A 26,179-nucleotide genomic window follows, 5' to 3' on the forward strand; every position below is an offset into this window, starting at 1 on the left:
CATCTTTAACATTGAAAACCCATTCGCATCCCATATCTTTTTGCGTGATAGGTCTTTTAACTGGTGTCCAGATTTGGTTCTTCTCAAGTGATTGCATCTCTTTCTGCATTTCCTTTAACCAACTATCCATCTCATTGCTAATAATTTTCTCATGATAGTTACTTGGTTCTTAATTAACTTGTTCAGCTGCTGTGAATGCATAATCAATAATGTTTACATAACCATATATTTCAGGTGATGTTGTCTCTCTTTTTTCCCTCTCTCGAGAAAATTGATAGCCTTTTAGACTACTACTACCTTCTTCTTCACTTGACTAACTTGAACCTTTCTTACTATCTTCTTCCACCTCAATCTGAATTCCTTTTTCTTCTTGTCTTGACTGAACTACAGTAGTTGGTTTCATAGCCATTTCATCCTCCTTGAACACCACATCTCTACTTATAATACATCTTTTAAAACCTAATTTCAAGCACCACAACTTATATCCCTTGACACCAATTGGATATCCCAAGAACATGCATTTAACTACTCTTGGTTCCAACTTGTCTTGTTTGATGTGCACATAAGTTGTGCATCCAAACACTCTTAGATGCTCATAACTTTGTACCTTTCCTATCCATAACTTCTGTGATGTTTTGAAATTAAGAGTTGTAAAAGGACATTTTTTGATCAGATAACAGGCTGTAGTAATAACTTCGGGCCAAAAAAAAAATTCAAGATGTGCCCCTTTAACATACATCTAACTCTCTCTAGGAGAGATCTATTCATTATCTCAGCTAATCCATTTTGCTGAGGTGTCTTCCTTATTGTCAAGCGTCTAGCTATTCCTTCCTTTCTATAGTAGTCATTAAACTCACTTGAACAAAACTCAAGTCCATTATCAGTTCTTAGCATCTTTACCTTTCTACCAATATGATTTTTAGTTACCTTTTTCCAATCCTTAAAGCTATTTAAAGCTTGATATTTAGATTTGAGTAAGATAACCCAAACCTTCCTTGAGTAGTCATCAACTATACTCATAAAGTAACTTGTTCCACCTATAGATTGCACCGTTGATGGTCCCCATAGATCTGAATGCAAATATTCTAGTTGACATGTTGTTGTACGTTTCTCAATACTGAACTTGTCCCTAAAACACTCACCAAATACACATTTTTCTCAAAAATTAAGATTCCCTGACATCTTTCCCTTTAGACCACTGTTCTTCTCCAACTTAAGAAGTCCTTTCTCACATACATGCCTGAACCTTAAGTGCCATAATCTTGTTGAGTCTATCTATTGGGTTGTTAAAACCACTACTGCTTTACCAGAAATTGACTCTCAATTCAGGAAGTAAAGTTCATTCTTGAACTCTCATTTCATAACTACAAAAGATCCTTTCACCACCTTCAATGAATTACCATCAATCTTTATGTTACATCCATTTCATGCAAGCACACCAATTAACAACAAAATCCTTCTTACATCAAGTACAAATCTTACATTTTGTAATATTTGTTCAATTCCATCATGCAGTTTTATCATTACTGATCCAATACTACAGTTCCTCCATCAATCATTGTAAGCTTTTTTGTTCCCCAATAACACAGTTCCTCCATCACTATCCTTGAATGAACAAAACATGTGCTTATTTGGTGTCATGTGAAATGAGCACCCTGTGTCCAATATCCACTTTTCACAAGAACTCTTGCTCGAGACAACCAAGAGATCTTCAGATTCATATCAATCAGAAACTACACTTGCCTCTCCCTTGTCTTTGTCAATATTTCTGTCTTTGTTGAACTTTGCCTTTAGTGCCATGCATTCATCTATGAAATGACCCTCCTTTTTGCATTAATAGCATTCCTTGCCTGCTCTTGATTTTGATCTTGAACATCCACCACAGTTGCTACTGTCTTTGTAGTTATTTTCCTTCTAGTTACTATTGCTAACCTTTCTTGAGTCTTTTATGTCTGATCTTCCTCTCACAAATAGACCTTCACCATTGACATCTGACTTCCCATTTGTTCTTTTCTGGATTTCTTTTGAATTGAGAGTAGCTTTGACTTTTGACATTTTTAGTGTTATGATTGGTTAGATACATAGTGATATTGGTTAGGCACGAAGAGGTACTAAAATCATTATGGATTCACTAAAGTCAACATGTAAGAGTTGACTTGGGATATAGGCATTTATAAATCATCTTTTTGGGTCAAAAGTGTATCTTTGGAGTATATAAGACTACCCAAAACGTTTGGGAGCATTTGGGAATGTTTTGAGACATGTTTGGAGCACCAAGTCAGAGGCATTGGTGTTGCATTGCCTCTCTAGGAGGCGACATGTCACTCGCCTTTGAAAAGAGTACTCAGGCAACGCATTGCCTGCTACTAGGCGATGCATTGCCTGGTCGTCCGTACAGATTCGTACAATGACGTGTTTTGGCTCCGAAATTCAAATTAAAATTCTCTAATCTCATTGGTTGAGTGTAATGAGGTTGTTATACTATTTAAATGGCTCATTTGAGTTAATTGGTTGATTGATCACTCACGCCTATCTCTCTCTCTCTCTCTTTCTCTAAAACCCTCTCTCTCTAGCTCTCAAGATTACTATTTTCTCCAAGATCTTCATCAAGAAAGCTTGACTTGCATGAAAATTCAAGGCTTGTAAATCTCAATCTTATTCCATTGTAGTAGCTTCATGCAATCTCAAAGGGGAGTCTAGGAATAGAGATTTTTGGACAACAAATGTCAATTTGTGTCAATCCTTGTTACATTTGTTGATTAACATAAAATCATAAACTTATGATTTTATGTAACTTGGTTTTTCTCCACAAAGGTCTGTTCTTTCTCTTGATATAGTTTGTGTTATTCTTTTATTAAATCCATGGTTATATTGTGATTAAATATTTTTTTTAAATTCATGTTATACTTATTTAATTACTTGATCCTTGATTATCAAGATTTGCATTCATAATTTAAATATGTTTCTTTAATTATCAAGATTTGTATTCATACTTTGAATATGGTTCTTGATTAGTCTTTAGGGTTTAAAATATTGAATTAATTCTCATTATTCATTGTTGGTTTAGAAAGTGTAAGCCATAAATCCCCAACAATCAAAAATCTTTATTTTCTAATTACTTTCTTTTTGTGTTTTGCATAATAACAATGAGGGAAATTTGTTCATCTTCTACAACCTTCAAATCCTTGTTTCAAGATTTGGTTTGTGTTGAACACATAACTATGAGAGATCAAAGAAAGTTCTATTTGGATATGCATTTGTTAGGTTCATTTTAGGTTTGATTTAGAGATTATTTTATGTTATGTTTTTGGTTATTTAGGATTGTTTTGTGCAGATTTACGATTGCTTTCTTCTTGTTTCAGGCTTTAATGCTCAATACATAATATGAAGTGAAATGAGAATAAACATGTTAAATATGATGAATAAAATCTATTTAGTATTTATTTTGGAGTTTCAAGATATTATGGGTGGAAAATACCACATTGAAGATGCTCAACACGTGTCGTTTATGCTCTGTAACGCAAGTCTGATACTTTAAGCCACATTTTGACCATGATTTCTTTACTTTCTGGAAACACTTCTAGAAATAGAAGTTGTATATATTTCTCTTATATTTCCATAGATTTTTTAATCATTCAATTCGAAGTTATATCGAGGGAATTATGATCAAATTACGATGAGCTAACGTTGTAGGTTGTTCGAAACGAGTTTCATTTTTATTCTGTACTATTAGCACCCCTACGCTATCGAAGTCAGAGAGCACGGTTCCAAGAAGTGTGAAATAGCGCCCCTGCGCTATAAAGTTTATCCCCTACGCTACGATCCGTACAATTTTTGTAAAAAGCAAGCAAATGGCATTTTTATAGGGCCAAGAAGGTCATTTCACATAGAATCGCTAGGGTCACTATAAAAGCTTAATTTTGATTGATTTAAATCACTTTTGGTTGTTGGAAATCAACAGGATCTTGGAGATCAAGATTATAATTCATCAAGAATCTTTCTTTTCTTCTTCTTTAATTTCTTTTTCTTATGTTCTTTTCTAAATCAATGGGTGTTATGAATCTAGTGGTGAACTAATTTCAGTATTAGGATTTTTAATTGAATCTCTTGAACCTCTATTATGAATTAATGCAAATTTTATGATTTCTTCTTCTCCATTAAAATTTGTTCAATTTGTGGTTATAATATGTGATTGGTTGACCATCTTATTACATACTCTATATGAGTTTGAATCAAGATCTGAAAAAGTGAGATTTGAATATGTTATGATTGATTGGACATAAATTCAATCTTGAACGAGAGTATCATGGTTATTTGTGTAGTTTTTGAGTTTTCAATCTTAATGCTTCATTTATGTGAATTTTTCATAGAAATATAGAAAATTCTCATTTAGGTTGAATTTTATATTTCATAAACTGAATATAAAATGTTTTAGTAAACTCACTATCTTAAGAAAGAAGAAAGATTGTGAATCTTGCATTAGTAAATATTAGAGTGGATATTTGATGAGATTAAATTCCCTAATTGATCTTACTCTTGATTAAATTCTTGTGTTATTTCTTTGTGTTTACTTTTGAGTTTTACATTTGTTTATGTTTTTGTTTCTAAATTCTATAAAACAAAATTTCGTTAGCCAAATAAAAACTAAAGATTCATTGTTTGATAATTTATAATTTAGTCTTCGTGGGACAATAATCGGATTTACTGAATTTTACTACAATTCCGATTACATATACTTCCGTAGCTTAATTTTCACAACAGCACTACATAAATGTTGATATGGATTCAAAGTCTTCATCAACAAAGGATGAGACAACTCATTGGGATTACATACTCAAGGAGATTGGTACCATCAAATTCCTTATTTCTAAATGTGTAGATTTCAAGAATTTGAATGAAATGTGTTTTCTGTAATATTTAGTGAGTTTGAGTTTATTGTTTATTTTAAGAGTACAATGGTGAATTTTAATGAACAATTCAAGGGTTAGTGTTACACTTGTTTTGTTTGTAAAGTTATTGATCATCATATGAGATATGGTAATTGTAAAATTAATCATAGTAAGATTAAGGCTAAGGTAATTGATGATGAGATCATTGCACTTCTAAATGAATTTTATTGGGTTACTTTAATTGATGATGAGATCTTTGTTACCTTAATTAAATTTGATGCATTCAATGAGGAATGCATTGTAACCCTAATTTAGAATAATGCATTCAATGAGGAATGTATGATAACTCTAAAGGAAATTGACATAGTTTATGCATGTAGTGATGAGACTAATGCAACCTTAAGAGAGAGTAAACATATCAATGGAATTGATGTTGAGATCATTGCAACCTTGAGTGAAGTTAATGAAACCCAAAGAAAGGTGCAAGGATGGTAGTATGATTCTTGTGCCACCATGCATTCAACCTATAATAAAACTCTTTTCAAAACCTTTGAAAGTGAAAAGGTGGGACTTGATGTCCAAATGGGAAATGAAAAGAGATCCAAGGTACTTGGAAAGGGCTATATTGATTTGTTCTTCACTAATGGAAAGAAAGTGACATTAACTAATATTTTCTATGTTCTCAATATGGCTAGAAACATTATAAGTGGAAGTCTATTGAGTAAATCCGGTATCAAAATTGAGTATGAATCCGGTAAACTCATTTTGACTAAATTGGGCACTTTTGTGGGAAATGGTTATTCGTGTGATGGAATGATCAAACTTTGTAATCTTGACAATGACAATAATTATAAGGCATCTAATTCTTGTAATGTGATTAATTCTTGCTCTATTACTTTGTGACATAAAAGACTTGCTCATATAGGTTATAGCACAATTAAAATAGTTATTAAATGTGGATTGATTAATTGTGATGTGAATGAGCCTGATAAATGTGAACTATGTGTTTAAATCTAGAATGGTAAAGAAACATTTTCCAAGTGTTGATAGATGTTCAAACTTGCTAGATGTAATACATAGTGATTTATACGAATTAAATGGCATGTTAACTAAAGGAGGAAATAGATACTTCATGACTTTTATAGATGATTGCTCTAGATACACTTATGTGCATTTACTTAAGAGTAAAGATGAGACATTTAATGCATTTAAAATCTATAAAGCTAAAGTAAAAAAAAAATCAATTGGAAAGGAAAATTAAGACTCTTAGATGTGATATAGGTGGTGTGTAACGTCCTAGATAACCAAGACCGTTACACTGTGTATTTGAAATAGTGCAAGACTTGCTAATCAAGTCATTTGAATAAAAATGTGCTCCTAAAGTCATAATCAGTTTAGGGTTAAAAGATTTTGATCATAAATGGTTAATTTTCATTAAAATAGATGTTTGGTACATGGGATCCCAAAAAATAGGGTTTAAAAGACAATTTACAAACTCTCAAAAGTTATATACAATCAGTGGCCACTCTAATGGAAAAATACAATTTTTAGGCTTCTGTTTGTACTTTCCCTCGGCCGTGGTGGACGAGCAGCTGACAATGTACACCTCGCCCCCAGAGCTCTCCAACTCATGGTTGGTCCAGCTTACCCTTGCCTTTACCTACACCATGTTGCACCCGTGAGCCAAGGTCCAGCAAGAAAACCATAGCAATAATACATAATCAATGATGATAACCAATTAATTCACCAAATAGTTAACCAGGTATTCAACAAGCCCGGCTAACAATAGTAAACATTTATATTCAACAATTCATCTCAACCAATATGCAATACTCAAGGTCAACACCCTTAGGTCGCACCCTCTATTTAATCCACTGACTCCGGCTCGCTTAGGTCGAGTCCAGTGTTTATCTAGCTAACCCCGACTCATAGTGTCCAAGCCGCATCCTGTGCGCAAATTATCAGCCCCCGGCTCTCTTAGGCCATTTATTTCCATATGCCAAATCATTCATTTAGCCATACAATATACATGTTCAAGTATTGGGAAACTCAGTCCCATTACAACCACTCAAGGGTGTAGTTTTCTTACCTTTATATCTGAACAAAGATAATGGAATGGTCCTGAGCACGACCCTCAGTGTCGAGCCTTGGCCATAAACCTAGTCACAGTGTCCAATGGGTAATCGTTAACTTCCAATCCAAATAAAAACTTAGGAGATAAAAACTAACCTCTGGGACCTCAATTCTTACTAAACCGAGTAGTAGAAATTGTCCCAAGCACCTAGGTTCAAACCCCCGAGCCTTACCAATTCTAGAAACCATTCTAAGGCTAAAATCCCTAGGTGGGTCATGACCTGGCTTAGTGGGTCGAACTTGGCCCCAATTCAGAGAGTAAGGACCCAAGCCAAAGGGGAGGCGGTTCGCGACTTAGCTTAGTGGGTTGCGGCACGCCCCCATCTCAGAGAGAACACCCAGGCCAACAGGCCACACGCACCGCGGTGCCCCAGGGCTAGGTCGCGACGCGCTCCCTTCGAGCCCAGAAATTCTGAGTTTTCTCCAACCCTTTTCAGCCAATTTTCCCCTTAATTTCCCCATAATTTCACCTAAACAAGCCTCCCTATCCACAATCAAGTTAACTACAAGTTTGGACTTAAATCACATATTTAAACATAACATCACAACAAAACAAACTGAAGTTTCTATCCCGAATCAGTGGCAATTCATCACCCAATTTACCCCCAAGAACCCAAAATTATGCATGTTCTAAGCTTCAAAACTACTTAGCTCAATTCCACCCTATTGAACTAAATTCTTCAACAAATTAAAAGACTAGAGCTTACCTCAACAATGGCTGAATTCTCCCATGTTCCAGGTTTAATTCCTAGCTTAATCACCTCCAATTTCCTTCAAAGAATTCCCATATTAGACCTAAGTTCCCTGCCTTTTTCTTCCTAAGCTTCAATGCACAAATGAGAGAGAGATGGGGGGAGTAAAAATGTGACAGAGATGAGAGAATGAGCATGAAGTTTCTACTTCTTACTATTTTAGTTCTAAGTGTTTACTGAGTATATCCCTTGCCTATCAAAAGACCATTATGCCTCTCAAGCCTTCTAATCTTCTAAGTGTATTAAAGGGTAAAATAGTCATTTTCCCCCAGTTCCCACTAATTCATCAAATGTTCCTAATATTTACCAACTAATCTCGTAACCCATTTAATTACCATTTATTTATTCAGTATCTAATAATTCCCAAGATATTCTCTAAATTCTCTAAAATACTCCTAGGCCCCTCTCGAGCCAGGTATTAATCCCCGCTATGACTATTTTGCTAATCCGCTCACTAGGACCGTCTCGAGCCATACGTTGTAAATATATCCACATAATAATGTGGTCTCAACAATTTATTACATATAATCACATTTATGCCCCTAACAAGCCAAAATTACAAATATGTCATTATAAGCTATAAATGGCCCACATTCATATCTAATACTCACAAACATGCATGCCACATAGTCATATATTCATATTAATCATGCATGCCACATAATCATGCATTAATTCATTAAATCACACATATATTAATTATGCCCTCCTGACACGCTAATCAAGGCCCTTAAGCCTTATTAGTGATTGTGTGTTGTTACATGGTGAATACCTTTCAAATGATTTTAATGTGTTTTGTGAAAAACATGATATTATACATGAATGCACTACACCATACACTCTACAACAAATGGAATAGCTAAAAGAAAGAATGGGACATATCTTGAGATGATTAACTCTATGCTTTTACATTTTAAATTGTGTTATAATTTGTGGTGTGAAATTTTGCTTGCTGTAAGTCATATATTGAATCAGATTCCTATGAAAAGAACAATGTATCTCCACATGAGTTATGGAGAGGAAAGAAGCCTAACCTAGGCTATCTTATTTTGTGGGGGTGTCTTGCTTATTGCAAGAACATGGAGCCTAAAAGGACCAAGTTGAATCCAAGGGTCGTAAAGTGTGTATTTGTTGTCTATGTGTCAAATAGCATGGCCTATAGGCTATTATACTTAGAGTCTAATGTGATAATTAGATCAAGAGAAGTGGAGTTCTTTGAGAATATGTTATATTATGATATCTCGTAAAGAGAAAGATCAAAAGGTTGATGAGCAACCTACATTGCCTCATAGAAGCCAAAGCCTTAAAGAGTTGGGATCAAATGAGAAATGTTCTCAAGTAGAGATACTCTACGGTAAACTTAAAGAAGTCACATGGAAAATTCCTATGATTAGTCAAGTTGAGGATGATCCCAAAATCTACCAAGAAGCAATGTTTTCAAGAGAATTCACTTTTTTGGAAGGAGGCAATAAGTGATGAGATTGATTCAATTATGTCAAACTACACATTGGAATTTGTAGACCTTTCACAAGGTTCAAAACCAATTGGGTGCCAGCGGGTATTTTGGGGAAACATCATACCGATGGCACATACAAATCCTTCAAAGCTAGATGAGTAGGTAAAAGGTTTTAAAAAAATGAAGGAATTTATTATATTTGACATGCATCACTAGTTGCTAGGACAACCACAAAAAGAGTTTGTTTGCCTTATCATCAATATATGCCATTTATCTTCATTAAATGGAATTCCTAAATGGAGATCTCGTTGAGAGATCTACATGGAACAACCAAAGGGTTTTTTTCTAAGGAGAAATGAACATGAAGTGTGTAGGCTTGTTAAATCATTATATGATTTAAAATAAGCATTGAAACAATGGCAAGAGAAGTTTGATAAAGCTATTGTTTCGGATGAATTTAGAAACAATAATGTGGACAAGTGCTTATACTCTAAGACTTGTGATGGCTATGTCATCTTGGTGTGTCTATATATTGATGATTGTTGATTTTGAGTAATGAAATGAGAGGCATAATAGAAATGAAGAGGTTTCTATCTTCCATTTTCTAGATGAAGGACCTTTGAGAGATTGATACCTTCTTTGGAATAAAAGTGAGAATAAATAGTGGGGGTTATGCCTTAAGTCAAGCTTACTTTGTTGAGAAAGTGCTTGACAAGTTTAGTAATCTCAAAACCAAAGAGGAGAATACACCATTTGATTCAAGCATAAAGCCTGAAAATAACAATGGTAGAGCGGTTAGTAAACTAAGTAGGTTTACTAGGAATCCAAGTATCAAACAATGGAAGGCAATGGAGAGAGTTCTAGGGTACCTAGAGAGGACCAAGAAGCTAGACTTCCAATGTTCAAAGCTTTCTAAGGTACTTGAGGATATTCCGATGCAAGTTGTATATCTAGTGTAGGAGACAATCTCTCCACCATTGGTTGGGTGTTTAAGCTCAAAGGAGGAGTGGAGTCTTAGGGCCCAAAGAAACAAACATATATTACACTCAACCATGGAGAATGCGTTTATAGTTCTAGCGACAAATGGCAAAGAGGCCAAGTGGCTTAGGGATGTCATGAGGCATATCCCAATGGTGATAGTCGAGCCACATTAGCTAGAGCCTACAATGACATAGACTATGAGAAATTCTAGACATATAAGTCTAAGCCATGGATATGTGATATAATTGATTCAAAGATTGAATCGTATGTGAGAACTTATGAGAACATAAGGGATCTGTTTACCAAACCTCTAGTGAAAAATTTGGTTAGTTCTACAAATTGAGGGATGAGACGGAAACTCCTTGACAAATAGATTCCCCAATGATGGCAACTCAACTCAACTCAAAGCTTCTATACATAAAGTGTAGAGTTCAATGGGAAAGAACAAGTCATTAATAAGGGAATAGTTTCAACATTAACGACTTAAAAGTCCCATCCAGGATGAGTTAATTTTGGTTGCTACAACACATGAGGGTTAAGCCATAGGATTTTACTAAAATTTAGTTGAAGAGCAACAAGCATCTCTAAAGGTAACAAAGATGATGTAAGAATTTTACCTATGTAAACTTAGAGGTGGAGCCGCCTCTCAACAGAGTAGGAGTTTTCTCTCCGAATGATTCATGAATGGATAAGCACAAGGCCATCAAAAGTACTAAGTGCGAATAGAGGGAAATACATGTGTCATCAGATAGAGGTGTGTGAGAAATTACTAGTTTTTATCACTAGGAATGTTGGTTTCAATCTTTTAAGAATACCTTAGCATTTCGGTAAAAGCTTTGTAGTGTTTTCACTAAGGTAAAGTTCAAACCCAAAAGGTACTTTACTTTATGCACTAATATCGTTTGGCTAGAGAATTGATGATGTATTTAACCAAGTGGGAAAATGTTATGATTGGTTAAATACATAGTGAAATTGGCTAGGCACGAAGAGGTGTTAAAACCGTAACGATTTCACTAAAGTCAACATGTGAGAGAGTTGACTTGTGGTATAGACATTTATAAATCATCTTTTTTGATCCAAAGTGTTTCTTTAGAGTATATAAGAGTACCCAAAAATTTTGGGAATATTTGGGGATGTTTTGAGACAATTTTTGGAGAGCCAAGTCAGAGGCATCGGCATTGCGTTGCCTCTAAGAGGTGACGTGTTGCTCACCTTTAAAAAGAGCACTTAGGCAATGCATCACCTACTACTTGGAGATGCATCGCCTGGTGCTAGGCTACGTGTTGCCTCACCCATCCGTATGGATCCGTAGACGTGTGCTAGCTCCAAAATTCAAATTAAAATGTTCTAATCTCATTGGTTGAGTCTAATGAGGTTCTTATACTATTTAAATGGTTCATTTGAGTTAATTGGTGGATTGATCACTCACTTTTGTCTCTCTAAACCCTCTCTCTCTCTCTCTAGCTCTTAAGATTATTAGTTTTCTCCAAGATCTTCATCAAGAAAGCTTGACTTGCATGAAGATTCAAGGCTTGTATATCCTAATCACATTCCATCATAGTAGCTTCAAGCAATCTCAAAGGGGAAGCTAGGAATAGAGATTTTTTAACAACAAATCTCAATTTGTGTCAAACCTTGTTACATTTGTTGATTCACATAAAATCATAAACTTATGATTTCATGTAACTTGGTTTTTCTCCACAAAGGTCTATTATTTCTCTTGATATTGTTTGTGTTATTCTTACACTAAATCCATGGTTATATTGTGATTAAATATTTTTTAAATTCATGTTATGATTATTTAATTATTTAATCCTTGATTATCAAGATTTGCATTTGTAACGCCCTGGATAGTCAGGACCGCTACATTGTGTACTTATAAAGGTGCAATACTTGCTAATCAAGTCATTAATTTAAAAACATGTCACTAAACATGTATGAGCTAGGGTTAAAAAGGTTTTGACCTCAAAAGTTTCATTTGATATAATTAAGCAGTTATACACATGGGATCCCAAAAGTAATAGGGTTTAAAAGTTGGATTATAGACTCCCAAAAATACAGACAACAGTCAGCCATACTAAGGCAAAATGGACAATTTCTGGGTCTCGCGTCCCTGTCTAAACTTCAACCGTGGCGGCTGAGCAGCTGGCCATGTACATTCCGCTCGCAGAGCTCTCCTAATCAAGGCTGATCAAGTTTTCCCTTGCCTTTACCTGCACCACGTAGCACCCGTGAGCCAAGGCCCAACAAGAAAACATGTACAACACAAACAGTAATAACAGATAACAAACTCACTAAGCATGAACTCCATCATATATCCCACATTAATCATTCAGCATAAATTCAGAATCATGGATGCAATCAAACACTTATAACATTCATATCACATAATAATCAGGGCCGACAACTTAGGCCGCACCCTCTTTTTACCCCACTGACTCCGGCTCGCTTAAACCGAGCTCAGTGCATATTAAGTTGTCCTTGGCTACCAGTGGCCAAGCCGCGCCCTGTTCGCTAGTGTAACCCTTGATACCCTTAGGCTGTTGGTTCACTAATTAGCTTGCATGGCATAATACCATCCTTTCAAGCATACATAATAGGGAACCTTTAGTTCCATCACAGATATTCAACCAGGTGTAGTTTTCTTACCTTTGATCTTTGCGATTTCGGATTACGAGCAACGCTCCTCAAGCATGATCTGTTTCCGAGCCTAAGCTTTTATCACCTAGTCACAACCAAGGTATAGGGTTCCATTAATATTCAAATAAGGGTTTCCAGATACAAAACTAACTTCCGGGAATTCAAATTCCACCAAGCACGGTGGTGAAATCGATCCCGAGCATTCTAGATCACATTCCCATGCCTAAGATCCCCAAATGTTCAAGTGTGCACCCAAGGGCTGCGGCCCTTGAAGCTTAGCCGCAGCCCTACCCTCATAACAGAACCAAAGGCATGCCTGAAAGAAGACACGCGCCGCAGCCCTTGCTTTGGGCGCCGCGGCGCTCACCCTTGGTCGAGCCCTCCTGGCTCATCTTCATCCTAGGGTCGCGGCGCTCTAGAACAGAGTTGCGGCCCTTCCCTTCATGCCCAGAAAACCCACCATTACCAACATCTAAACCTCATCCAAAGCCATCCCAAAGCTCCCCAATTCAAAACCCTTTAATCACAACACTTTTATCATGATTCTATCAACACATCCCAACTGAAATCCAGCCTGAAATCCAACCCAAAATCCCACTAGAATCCCATTTCCAATTTCTGAAACTCAAGAACTTCAAACACTCAAACTAACCATTCAAACTCAAATTGAAACCTCTAAATCACGAATTGAGGCTTACCTCTTCTGTTGAACCACTTCTCCAGGCCAAATCCAAGCTAATCCCCAAGCTTTCCTCCTTAATTCTGCCCTTATACATCAAAATCACATTTACCTCAATACCCAGCCAAAACTCAAAATTTCTAACCACAGAAAAGGAAATTCAATGCTTACCTTAGTCCTGATTAAGTTCTTGATTGATTCTTGAGCTAAGCCTCTAAATCACTCCTGAATTCCTCTGAGTTCCCAGCTCAAATTCCAGCAAATTCCTTTGTTTACTTCTTATGTTTTTCCTTGGGAGAGAATAGAGAGTCAAGGCTGAGAATAAAGGTCAGTTTAATTATATGTCTACTGTTTTCTATTTCTTTAGCCTAATCTTATCCCATTAAATCAATCCCGAGGATCGAGGTGTCGAAAACGTCCCCAAGGGCAAAACGGTAAATTTCCCTAATATTCCCGCCTAGACTTCCTAACCTCAAATATATCTCCATATATTTATTTTCATAACCCGATAGTCTAACTAACTACCCGATACCTAAAAAATCCCTGACTTATCCAAAGTCAACTACTAAGCCCCATTGTGACTTTCCCCCGCTATCTAACCCTAGGATCGCCTCGAGTCGTGCTCTGCAAGCCTACCCACATAATAATGTGGTTCTCACAAATACCATATATACATAACACATTAATACCAATATAATCATACAAGCATTATTAATCATATAATTATGCATTTAAATCAATATATTCATGCAAACCATATTTAACCCAATTATGCCCTCCCGGCACACTAATCAAGGCCCTTAATCCTCATTAGCGAATTTGGGGTTGTTACAGCATTCATAATTTAAATATGTTTCTTTAATTATCAAGATTTGTATTCATACTTTGAATATGGTTCTTGATTAGTCTCTAGGGTTTGAAATATTGAATTAATTCTCATTATTCATTGTTGGTTTAGAAAGTGTAAGCCATAAATTCCCAATAGTTAGTGCAACTTTACCATAGAAAATTGTATGCACAAAATGTTCATAAATTTTAGGCAAAGACTAAAGAGAAGAATACCTTAATCTTCATCTTCAACCTTCACACCAATGTTACTAAAATCCAAAATGATTATGTTGAACTCATCCAAGTGCTTCTTGATTCCTTTGGATTGGTCTATTTTGAGTGTGTACATCTTCTTCTTGAGATACAATTTATTTACCAGAGACTTCTTCATGTAGATTGTTGCACGTTTGTTCATAATCCCAATGCATTTTCTTCATCTGAAACCTCCCTCAAGACTTCATCTTCCAAACTAAGAAGAATTGTATTGTGTGCCTTGACCTCTATATCCTTCTTGATCTTCTCATCCTTCAAACTAGACAGTACAGTCTCATCTATAGCCTCTAAAATCCCCTATTTGATTAACAAAGCCTTCATCTTGATTCTCCAATGACTAAAATCATTTTCCCCTATGAATTTGTCCACCTTAAACTTTGCAGTAGCCATTCTTGATTCTCCTCTGAAAGTTTCACCTTGATTCTTGAAAACACGACCCACATGAACCTAAGCTCGTTGATACCACTTGTTGTGATTTGAGTTGAATCACACTAAACAAGAATATAGAACCTAAACAAGAACTGAACTAATGGAAAAATTAAAAACTAATTAAGGCAATAATGAACTCAAGTAATTATATGGTTCATACTCAAAGACAATGTGTCTTTGGCCTACTCAACGAGAAAACAAATCCCAGCTGCCTTTATTGAACTTCAACTAAAGAACCAGATTACACAAGTGTTTGATTAATACAATGAATGAAAACTCTAAACTCTTTACAAGAGAATTACTAAACTACTAAGCGTTTGACACACCCCATATGACCGAGTACAAATGCCTTATATAGCTTAGAGCACTCCCAATGGATGCTCTACTCCATCATTTAAAATACTTCTCCAAAACACACATTTTTCTATTTTACCTCTAACTTTTACATTATACCATACATCAGCTTCTTTATTTTTTTCTCTATATCATTTGAATACTATATTTTTAAATATTTTATTTAACTATCAATAATATCATAATATCTTTTAATATTTATAAAATCTACCCATATATCATATCACATAATTATATTATAATACTACCCATAAAAAAATAACAATAAAAATTTATTAAAAAATGAAATATAATAATATTATAAAATATAAATAAAACTCATTTACTAGGTATATAACTATATATAAAAATAAATATATGAAAAGAGAAAGAAAAAAAAAAGAGAAGAGCATATATATATATATATTTGTGTATGGGATTTTATCTGTTTGTGAATAATGTAAGAGAGAATATGAAAAATTAATATTATATGTTTACATAGATGAATAGTGTATTGCAAATATAGCTATGTACTATATATGAAAGGAAAAAAAATTTTAAAGATAAAGCATCTATTGGAAACTTATTTTAGTACATTTTTGTATAATTTTACCTATTTAGTTATTTTAGATCACCCATTAAGAGTACTCTTAGCATACACATATGACTCCCAACTAACTTAACAGTCACCAACCATAGTAAGCTACATGTACAAGTGACTCAATTACACAGCAGATTTTCTAATCCTTGATCTTAGTGGCAACAGCCATTTAGGTCAAATATTATGAAATTAATTTAAATTATTTTAAATGATAATTATGTGTAATTTTTTCTTTATTCTAGGATGAAATGGAATGATGAGAGTAGTGTTGGGGCAATGACTTGCTATTTTGAGCTTTATGTTGTGAAATGAATGACTTTACGTTGGAATTAGGGTTTGATTGGCCAAGTTTTCACTTTGGGTTTTGGGCTTTGAGCTTTTCAAAAACTGAACTTCAAAAAACAACAGAATGTGAGTAAAAAAGCTTTTATATGAGTAGATTTACTCAATTCTCAAAATGACTTTTAACTTTTAGTCTGGTTGAAAGTGATTATCTCATGCTTTTGAGAGAGGTCATTTTTGCTGCAAAGAGAATGTTAGATATAAAAATAACTTTATAATTAAAACTAAATAATAGCATTTGTTCCGTTTCTCGTTTAGATGATAAAGTAGTCCACACATTTGCCAAATTTGTATTCTTTGTTTTATTATTAGTTGTGGTTAAAAATTAAATTGATTTTTAAATAGTTGGACGTTCAAAAGTGTTGAGGACGCATTACGTCTGTAAAGAAAGAATATTCTGGATAAAAGATTTTGAATATTTCACATCATTTATGCCCCCACTTATATCATATTCCAACTATTTTTGTCATTCGTTTAAACCCTTTGGCAAAAAAAAGAAAAGACAAACAAAGTCACCTTTTCTTTGTCTAGGTCCACATGAAACCTTTATTATATTTGACTTGGTTACTCCAAAGCATTTCTTGGAAATTACTAGAATGTGGCTTTTATTGTGGGGCACGTATAGGATTTTGAATTTGGATCATTACAATACAATGATAGTATAAGATTTTAGAGTTTGAAGCCCCTATAATTTGTTTTCTTGTTTAAACAAAGAAAAAGAAAAATAAAAATAGGTTGAGCCATGAGCTTCCGTCAAGGGTGAGAAAAGCTAATAAGACATTTGCATATATACACAACACACAACATTCAACAATACAACTTTGCTCATTAAAGCCTAGGCCCAGGGGTGACCTTTTGATCAACTATTGACTTTTACCAATTGGAGAGGATTTTCGTTTCACAGTTCATCACAATACCAAATCAACATAAATGCTACGAATAATAATTCTGCAAAGTATCTTCACTATTGGATTAATTTATAATTTGAAGGTTTATTCTGAAAAAAAATAAGAAAAAAGAAGACAGAGAAATTACTATACTACCCCTTATGTTTAAACTTATTACCAAGTTTAATATTAGTTTTTTTTTTAAATGAAATCTAAAAATTACTACTTCAATCGTAAAATATAGTTCAATAACTCATTTTTAGTCAAATTTTTCTTTAAAAAGATAAAAATACCATCATTAACAATGTATTCATTTACATATTTTTATATATACTAGATACAAGTAACGTGTAATATACACGTTTGCTTAGTTTTATTTATAAAATTTATTAATTATTTTTATTAAATGTATATTAATATCATATAAATTTCAAATAAATATCTTATTTTAATTAGATAATTTATTTATTTTTGTTTAAGTTTACGTTTGTTCTAGTTTTTTAATTTGAGAATGACAACAAAAAATTATGTATTATATATTTAATATAATATTAAATATTATGCGTGAATTTTAAATTTAAGTTTCTTGCTAGTTTTTTTTTTAAATAATTTGTTGCTAATTGACAGTAGATTATATTATATGTTTAATATGATATTATTCTAATAAGTAAGTTTAAGTTTAATTAAATTTTATTTAAGTTATAAAATGTATGATTTAATCTAAAAAAGATCATATTTTAATTTATTTAATTATTTATTATTTTTAAATAATTATCATTGTAAAATATCTCAAAAATGTCATATTTTAATTTGTTTAATTACTTATTATTTTTAAATAATTATCAGTGTAAAATATCTCAAAAATATCTTATTTTAATTTTTTTAATTATTTATTTTATTTTATTTAAGTTTAAGTTTAAGTGATATTTACAAACTACCGTTAAATATAAGAATATTTTGTTAAATATAAGAATATTCCGTTAAAGTTAATATTAAAAAAATAAAAAACCGTTAAAACCAAGAATTTCTGTTATCTGCACACTTATTATATTGAAGAGAAATATAAGTTATAAAACAGATTAACAAATCCAAAACTAAACATAAATTAAAAAAATATTTATAAATAATGCGCCTATTTTTTTGAATTAATATATTTATAATATTTTATAATCAAGATTTATGAAACCTAAAATTAAATAAATATAATTTTTGCTTATTTTAGTTTTGAATTTATTTATTTCATATTTTAAGTTTTGTTAATCAATTATTTATAAACATAAATATATTAATCATATGTTAAGTAAAGTATCTTTGACTAAAAAAGGTTGATGTGACCATTTTAGACTATTTAAATAATATAGGATTATTTTTAACTTTCTTGAAAATGCAAAGTCAAATATTTAAACCAAGGGGACAAAAATAGTAATTTCTCTTAAAATAATGTTAAAATTTAAATCTTCCTATAATTGGGATAGCATAATGTCATACATATATAGACCAAAGAAAACTACATAAAATATGCCCTTAATATGTTAACTACTAATTCTATACTCCTTTTAATGTTTCTCACAAAACTATCATTCTAACAGGTGAAAATGACATAATTACTCTTAAACACATAACATAACAAAACATAAGGGAAATTCTCTCATCTCTTAAATTCTGTTTTCACAAATCCTCACATAATCTCATCTCACAAGTCATCACACTCACCCAAAGAACTTTTTAGATACAAATTTTGAAACTAGCGGGTTAGATAATGAATAAGCAAATATGTTATTTTAAGTTAAAGATTGTATTATAAAATTAATTGTATCATTATTTCAAGTTAATTTGTGTTTAAAAAAATAACGAGACAAATGATTTCGAATTGATTTGACAAATTTTCACCAAATATCTTGTGTTATAAGATTTTTTGGTTCAAACTATATTCAAATGTAGGTTTAAACCTTTTGTCCACTAAAATCTCATAGTTGCACTTTCATAACATACAATATTATATTATTAGAATTTGTAACTCATTTAGTTGTTCATTGATATAGTCATGAGTTATGACTCTCCATTAATTATTTATAGTTAGAGCTATGTCAAAGTCCGCTAACCTTTTAATTATATATCAATCAATCAATATCCTTATACTCTAATCAATATTTCTATAAGTCATATACAAATAATATTTTTGTTCTCAAGAGAAATTGAGCGCTCCATGTTCAAGTACCGCTATCAATACCGAAAGGAAAAATTAATCTACTTCCAATCAAGGAATGAGTGGATTCCATATTTGTGAAGTATGTTCTCAGCTACCCATATTCTCATTACTCCAATATATCAGGAATTAGGTCTATGATTTTTTTTCATAAACTGTACCTGATAAATAAAAAGTCATAGGACTACAAATATGAGTATATTACTCACTTCAGGATTAATGTCAGGTCTCAATAAACCATCGAGTGATGAATGATGAACTTCTATATTTTAACGTAGATTATTAAAAGTTCTTCGTTTCATTGTGTCCATAGTCATATACAATCTATATTGTATACAATACCCACATCTTCATGTGTCAACTACACGTAACTTTCCAAATAGACTATCCTCTCAAAGACAAAAGATAAACTATGCTCATAATCTTAATTATTATAATAGCTCTCACTTTAATATTAGCAACTACGGACAATGTGTATGTTATCATCTTAAATTAAATCTTCTTATATATATAATATCATATATATAGACACTTACTTCAACATTACATGTAAAAACAATTGATCTTTCTAGATAAATAGCATGTCAATAAATTTACAAATATGAGTGAAATTATTTTCTTTATTTAAATATGCAGTAAATGTTTTACAGAAATACACTTTAATGGCACATATCCCAACACAACATTGCATGTAACTTTGTAACGTCCTAAAACTCCTAATAAGATCAAGTGCTTGGATTAGCGTGTCGAGAGGGGAAGTGGAATAACTATGTGAATTATATTAATATATAATTGAGTATGCATGATTATGTGTATCAAATGTGTTTAAAGATCCGCTTTGGTCAAAAATTGACATTTTCGTAATTTTGACCCGTTGCAGGTAAATTTGTATTCTATGTGCTATATGCTTGAGACCACATGGTTACGAGGTAAATATCCGGCTCGGGAGAGTCGAGCGGTATTTTGGTAATTTTATATATTTGGGGAAATTGTTGATAAATTAAATAAAATGGTGAATAATTATACTTGATGATTAATGGATTAATTTTGGGAATAGTGGTGAAATTTAAGGTTTAGTAGGAATTATAGGCAATGACCATTTTTCCCTTGAGATTTATTAGGAAGGGTATTAATGAGGAGGGGCATATGGGTCATTTGACCCTAAAATTTGAAAGAAAAGGCTAAGTATAGACAAATTTTCCCTTTTTCACATTTAAGCTTTTGTTTCCTCCTATAGTCTTCTAGTTTTCTTATTTTCTTAACTAAACCAAAAGCCAAGTGATTTGAAGGGGGTTCTAGAGCAATTGAATTGCTTAAGATGCTTAGAGCTGCAAAAGTCTTCTACCGTCAATTGAGGAGTTCGAATTTGCAACAAGGATTGAGGTTAGTTTGGTTTTTCTTTAGTTTTTCAAGCTTTAGTGTATTTTTTATGGATGGCTGTATTTTGGTTGTTTTTATGTTTGAATTGTTAATTTAAGATGTTATTAGGATTGGTTATAGTGTGCTGATATTGTATGCTGGTGGTTTAGTTGGATGGGGGTCAAGTTTGGGGATTTAGAATGGGTTTTAGGGTATGAAATCACAAGGGAAAATGCAGTTTCTGAGTTCGTGGTGGCGCCACAACGCGTTTGCATTTTCTCAAGGGCAGGGTTTGCCCTCTGACCCCTTTGGCGTTGCGGCCCTCCGGAAGGGCGTCACTGAGCTAATGTAGTATAATTTCAGGGCGAGCTCTCGGACCGTTGTAGCGTCGCGGTCCTTTAACAAGGGCATCGCAACACTAATGTGTTCTTTTTAGGAGGGCTTCTCAGACTTCTTTGGAGTCATGGACCTTAGTGGGGCCACCACGACGCTAATGCTATTTTAAGGCACAAATTTCACATTTTTGGAATAAGGGGGGCTTAGGGGATTTGATTTGAGAACCCACTTGGGGGCTCGAAGGACGATTCTATTCCCAGTTGAATGGAATGGGTGGTCCTGAGAGCTAGGGTTTAGTTTTGAAACCCGTGATTGACACTTAGTCCTTAATAAGTGTACAATTTATGTTGTGACCAGGAGTTCCGTGAGGCTCGGGAAAGAGGATCACACTCAAGGTCTCTTTGTTGTCAGCACAGGACTTGAAGTAAGAAAAGTGGCATATGCACAAGAGTTTATTGTTTTCTATGTATATTAGCATTGATTTATATGTGGATGATCGATACGATTTATATTCGACCATCACGTTAAACGTGGGGTCGACTGGCAAGCATGTGTAACGCAGGCTGTAAAGGCGAGCCTAGTTTGAGGGTGCAGTCCCCACTCACTCAGTTGGTTCGTTCGGCAAGGCTGCTTTTCTTGGGTCGTGTAAATGATTCATGTAACGTCCCAAATTTGCTAATAAGTCTTAGTGCCTTGATTACTGTGCCAGTAGGGAATAATTGGATGTTTATGTGTTAATATGATTTAATTGTGATTATATAAGTGAATTGTATGAGTTATATTATGATATGACTGCTCATGCATGCTTAAGTGTATTATATGTGCTTATAGGACCGTTTTTGTTAAAAATTGTATTTTCGTAATTTTGACCTACTAAGGTTATATCTGTAATTATATGTGTTTTATGAGTGGAACCACATTATCATGCAGATATATTGGAGATATTTGGCACGAGGCGATCCTAGTGAGTAATGTAGTGGAAAATTCACAACGAGAATTAATATTCGGCTCAAGTGAGCCTAAGGGTATGATAGTTATTTGGTGAATTATTGGGAATTATTGGGGTATGAGAGGTATTTGGAGAAAATAGGTGTATTTGGAAGATTAGTGGATTTAATTTGGAATTTTAAAAATAATTTGAGGTTTAGTGGGGAATTGGTGTCAAAGGGCTAAAATAACCTTGGGGCCTAGTTATGAGGATTGATTAAGGCAGGGGCAAATGGTAATTTTGTTCCTATTGCAGTTGAGTCTTAGGCCTTCTACACCCTTCACGTTCTCAGTATACACTCTTTCTCTCTCTTTCCCTTAAAGGTGGTTTCTTAGTATTTTTTTTAAGACTTGGGTTTTGGTAGATCAAGTTGGGAGGTGATTCAAGATGAGATTAGTTGGTCTTGAGGATTAGGCGTTGTCAAAATTAAGGAATTCATCTAGGGAAATTCGAATTCCAAAGGTAACTTCAGTTTATTAAGCTTTTTTGTTTTTTTGTTTTTTGTTTTTGGGTGCTCCTAAAAAGTTTCTGAATTTTGGATTTTGGTGTTGTTCTAATGAGTTTTAATGGTGGTTTGCTATATTTCTATGTTGCTAAGATTAATTTTGTGGTCAAATTGGGTTAAAACTGAGTTTTGGGAGGATTTGCGATTTCTGAAATTGCTGAAAATTCTAGTTCGCGGGGTTGTGCCGCAACGCTGTTCTTGGAGCGCCTCGACGCGCATGAACTTAGAGGTCGTGGGGGTTCCTCTGAACTGCCTTGGTGGCACGACCTCTGGTAGGCTGCGCCGCGGCCCTTCAGGGGCGGACCGCAACTATAATTGTGGAAAATGGCCAAATGAGGTTATGAGTTGCCGGGACTCAAACCTAAGTTCTCAGGAAGGATTCTACTACCCGGTTTAGTAGAATTCGAGGTCACGGAGGCTAGGACTCAATCTTGAAGCTCTTAATTTGTTTAGTTCTTTATGGATATCCTTTAATATGTTATGACTAGGGGTACCACAAGGCTCGAGAGAAAAGGATCGTGCTCATTGTCAATTTACCCTATCGCTCAGAACTTGAGGTAAGAAAGTTGACACTTGCAGCAAGTGTAGGGCATGCGCCCCAATTGTAGGATACGGGGATGAGCGTGTCATAAATCTGTTTAAAGTTAAATGTCTGCTTTGTATGAGTCTATGCTGTTATAACTGTTTATACTGATCGCTCGGTTGGGAGGTCGTTATCAGCATTACATGTGTAATGTATGTTGTAGTGGTGGGCCCATAACGCATATGCGATATCTGCCATAGTGGTGGGGCCATTGTGAAGATGTGATATCCATCTACTCGACATGATTCGTATATTGTTTGAAAAATCTATGTGAACCAGTTGTGGTTATAGAGTATGCAATACATGTTAATGTTTATCTGGATTCATGTATTATTTGTTTGTGTTTTCTTGCTGAGCCTTGGCTCACAGGTGCTTCTTGGTGTAGGTAAGGGCAAAGGAAAGCTGGACCAGCCATGAGTTGGAGAGATGTAGGGGCGGCGTGTACATACTCAACCTGCTTGGCCACCACAGTCGAAATATTTTGAGGAGCAGGGGTCATTAGTTGAAATTTGCCGCTTTGGTCGGCTAAGTCTATAATTTTAATAAACTTGTATTTTATTTAGAAACTTTTGGGATCCCTTGTAATTATTCAACCCCTTTTTAATGAGAAGTTCAACATATTGACCAAAATTTTTAATACCTAAACTGTCGTTTAACCTTAAGTACACTTTTAAGTCCAAATGACTTGTTTAAAGAGTTAAGCATTGTTTTTAACACACGGTGTAATGGTCTTGAATATTCAAGGCGATTCAATTCATGTGATTGGAATGTATATACTTGTAAACTATGCGACATGTTTATGATTTATATGATTAGGATGAATGCACTTATTTTTATGTGAAGCATGTGTTTATTGCTTATTAATAATTGGATTATTCTTATTATTATTATTATTATTATTATGCCTTGTGGGAGTTTTCTTGATGGGGCTCAACTCACTAGTGCTCTAGAGCTTCGAAGCTGCACGTACATATTCGGCTAGCTCAGCTGCCACGATCGATTTATTTTGAGGGGATTAGGTTACAAATATTAGTTTGCCACTTAGGTCGGCTACGTTTGTAACTTTGATTGTAACAACTTTTTGATTAAAACTCGCTTTGGTATTCCATGTAAATATTTAAAGCTTCAATAAAAGTTTATATGTTTAACCAAAAAATTGAGTACCTAAACCTTTGATTAGCTTTAATAACACTTTTGAGTCCAAATGACCCACTTAATGAGTTATGCACTGTTTTAAACGCACGGTGTAACGATCCTGGATTAGTAGGACGTTACAAACTTTGTCATCTCCACTCTAAGTGTAACACCCCAATTTGCTAATAAGGTTTAGGACCTTGATTAGCGTGCCTGGAGGGCAATAAGTGAATTAATATGCTAATATATGAATTTAAATGAATATGTGACTAGAATGCATGTTTAGGTGGTATAAATATGTATGTGGGCCCCGTTTGCATGATAGGGGTAAATTGGTAAATTTTAGCCCGTTGAGGGCATAAATGTGATAAATGTGTTATGCGATTTGTACCACGTGAGCGTGGTGATAACAGTGTGATGCACGTGCCGAGACGGTCCTAGAGAGCTAATTAGTCTAAAAGTCACAACGGGATTAAATACCCGGCTCGGGAGGAGCCTAGGGGTATTTTGGGAATTTTATAAATTGGGTTTGAAAATCAATGAGTTATGGTTAATGGTAATTGAGTAACTTGAGTGACCATTGGTAACTGTTGATAGTAACAATTTTAGATAAGAAAGATGGTAGATTTGTAAGAAAGGTGAATGGCAAGAATGCCCTTGAGGTTTAGATAGGATGGGGCTTTGATGAGGGGTAGAATAGTCTTTTGGCAGGGGCTTAGATATCTTCGGCTGAGGGAAAAGGGGATTCACGTTTATCACTTAGCCATATTTTGATCTTGCTGGAATTGGAAGAAAACCTAGAGGAGAAAAGGGAAAAAACTAAGGGCAAGAAGGAAGGGAAGAAGGGCAACTCTCTAGGGATCAAGAAGGGGATTAAAGCTAGGAAACTTAAAGGAGTATTCAGCATACAAAGGTAAGGAAATTCTATGCATATGAAGTGAAATTCAGTTAAGAGTATCATTGAATTGAGAATTGAGTTGTGTGTTTTGCTTGGTGAATTCTTGGGATGAATTGAGGATAGGTTCAGTTGGAATTTGTGTTTGAGCTTGAAATTTGGTTGGGAAAGCAGCTCAAGGTTGAATTCTTGATTGAGGTAAGAGCTTTATATATCTCTGAATTTTCGTATCTGATGTGGTTTTAGAATTTGGAAGCATGGTTTAAGTTTTTCAAGCTTTGGTTTAAGATTTTGTTTACTAGCTTAAGTTTCTTAAATTTGAAACCAAGAGTGGATTTTTGGGTGTGGTTGCGGGATTGAGTTGTTTATGATGTTTATAGGTTGTAAAGGGATTCATTTGGGGTTTTGAATTGGTTTTGGGGCTTAGGTACTTGTTTGGGGTGATTTGGAGTGGTTTTGGCTCGGGGAAAACCCAGATTTCTGGGTTCGCGAAGGAGCGCCGCGGCGCGAGGCTGCTTCTAGGTAGGGGAGGCTTTCTGACTTGCTGGGCGCCGCGGCCCTCTAGGGCAGCGCCGCGGCGCTAGGCCATTTTCAGAACATGTGATTTTACAATTTTGAGCCTTTGCTCCGGGGGTTCGGGGGATGTCTTCGATGTATTGTATTAGGGATTTGGGGGTTCTGAGAGTGTGGGATTGGCCCCGGAAAGTGGTTTTGGATTGGTTAGCATTAAAGGGTGTTTTATATGTGTTGTCACTAGGTTTTCGGAGAGGCTCGGGATAGAGGACCATGCTCGTGGCCTTAGTGCATCAGAAAGCCCGGGATACAGGTAAGAAAACTGTAGCACCCGAGAGCAGGGCTTGGGCCCATAGTTTTGTTGCAGGGCGCGGCCCTAGACTGTATTATTGCTAGGATGTAGCATTACATGAATGATTATGTATTTGATTGTTATT

The 26,179-nt window shown here is 34.4% G+C and overlaps 1 protein-coding gene across 1 annotated transcript in view; it reads right to left on the reverse strand.

Annotated features, from left to right (window-relative positions):
* Positions 1-313: 313 nt before the first annotated feature.
* The window catches only part of LOC133792348 (uncharacterized), a 45,761-nt gene continuing 19,895 nt past the window's right edge, over positions 314-26,179 (reverse strand). Inside the window, exons 5-6 of the mRNA XM_062230250.1 lie at positions 738-1,129; positions 314-459 (exon numbers count right to left, since the gene is read on the reverse strand). Of these exons, the coding sequence (XP_062086234.1) occupies positions 314-459; positions 738-1,129 (538 nt within the window). The remainder of the gene's footprint in view (positions 460-737; positions 1,130-26,179) is intronic.

The sequence above is a fragment of the Humulus lupulus genome, chromosome 7, assembly GCF_963169125.1.
Source record: "Humulus lupulus chromosome 7, drHumLupu1.1, whole genome shotgun sequence".
Taxonomy (NCBI): domain Eukaryota; kingdom Viridiplantae; phylum Streptophyta; class Magnoliopsida; order Rosales; family Cannabaceae; genus Humulus; species Humulus lupulus.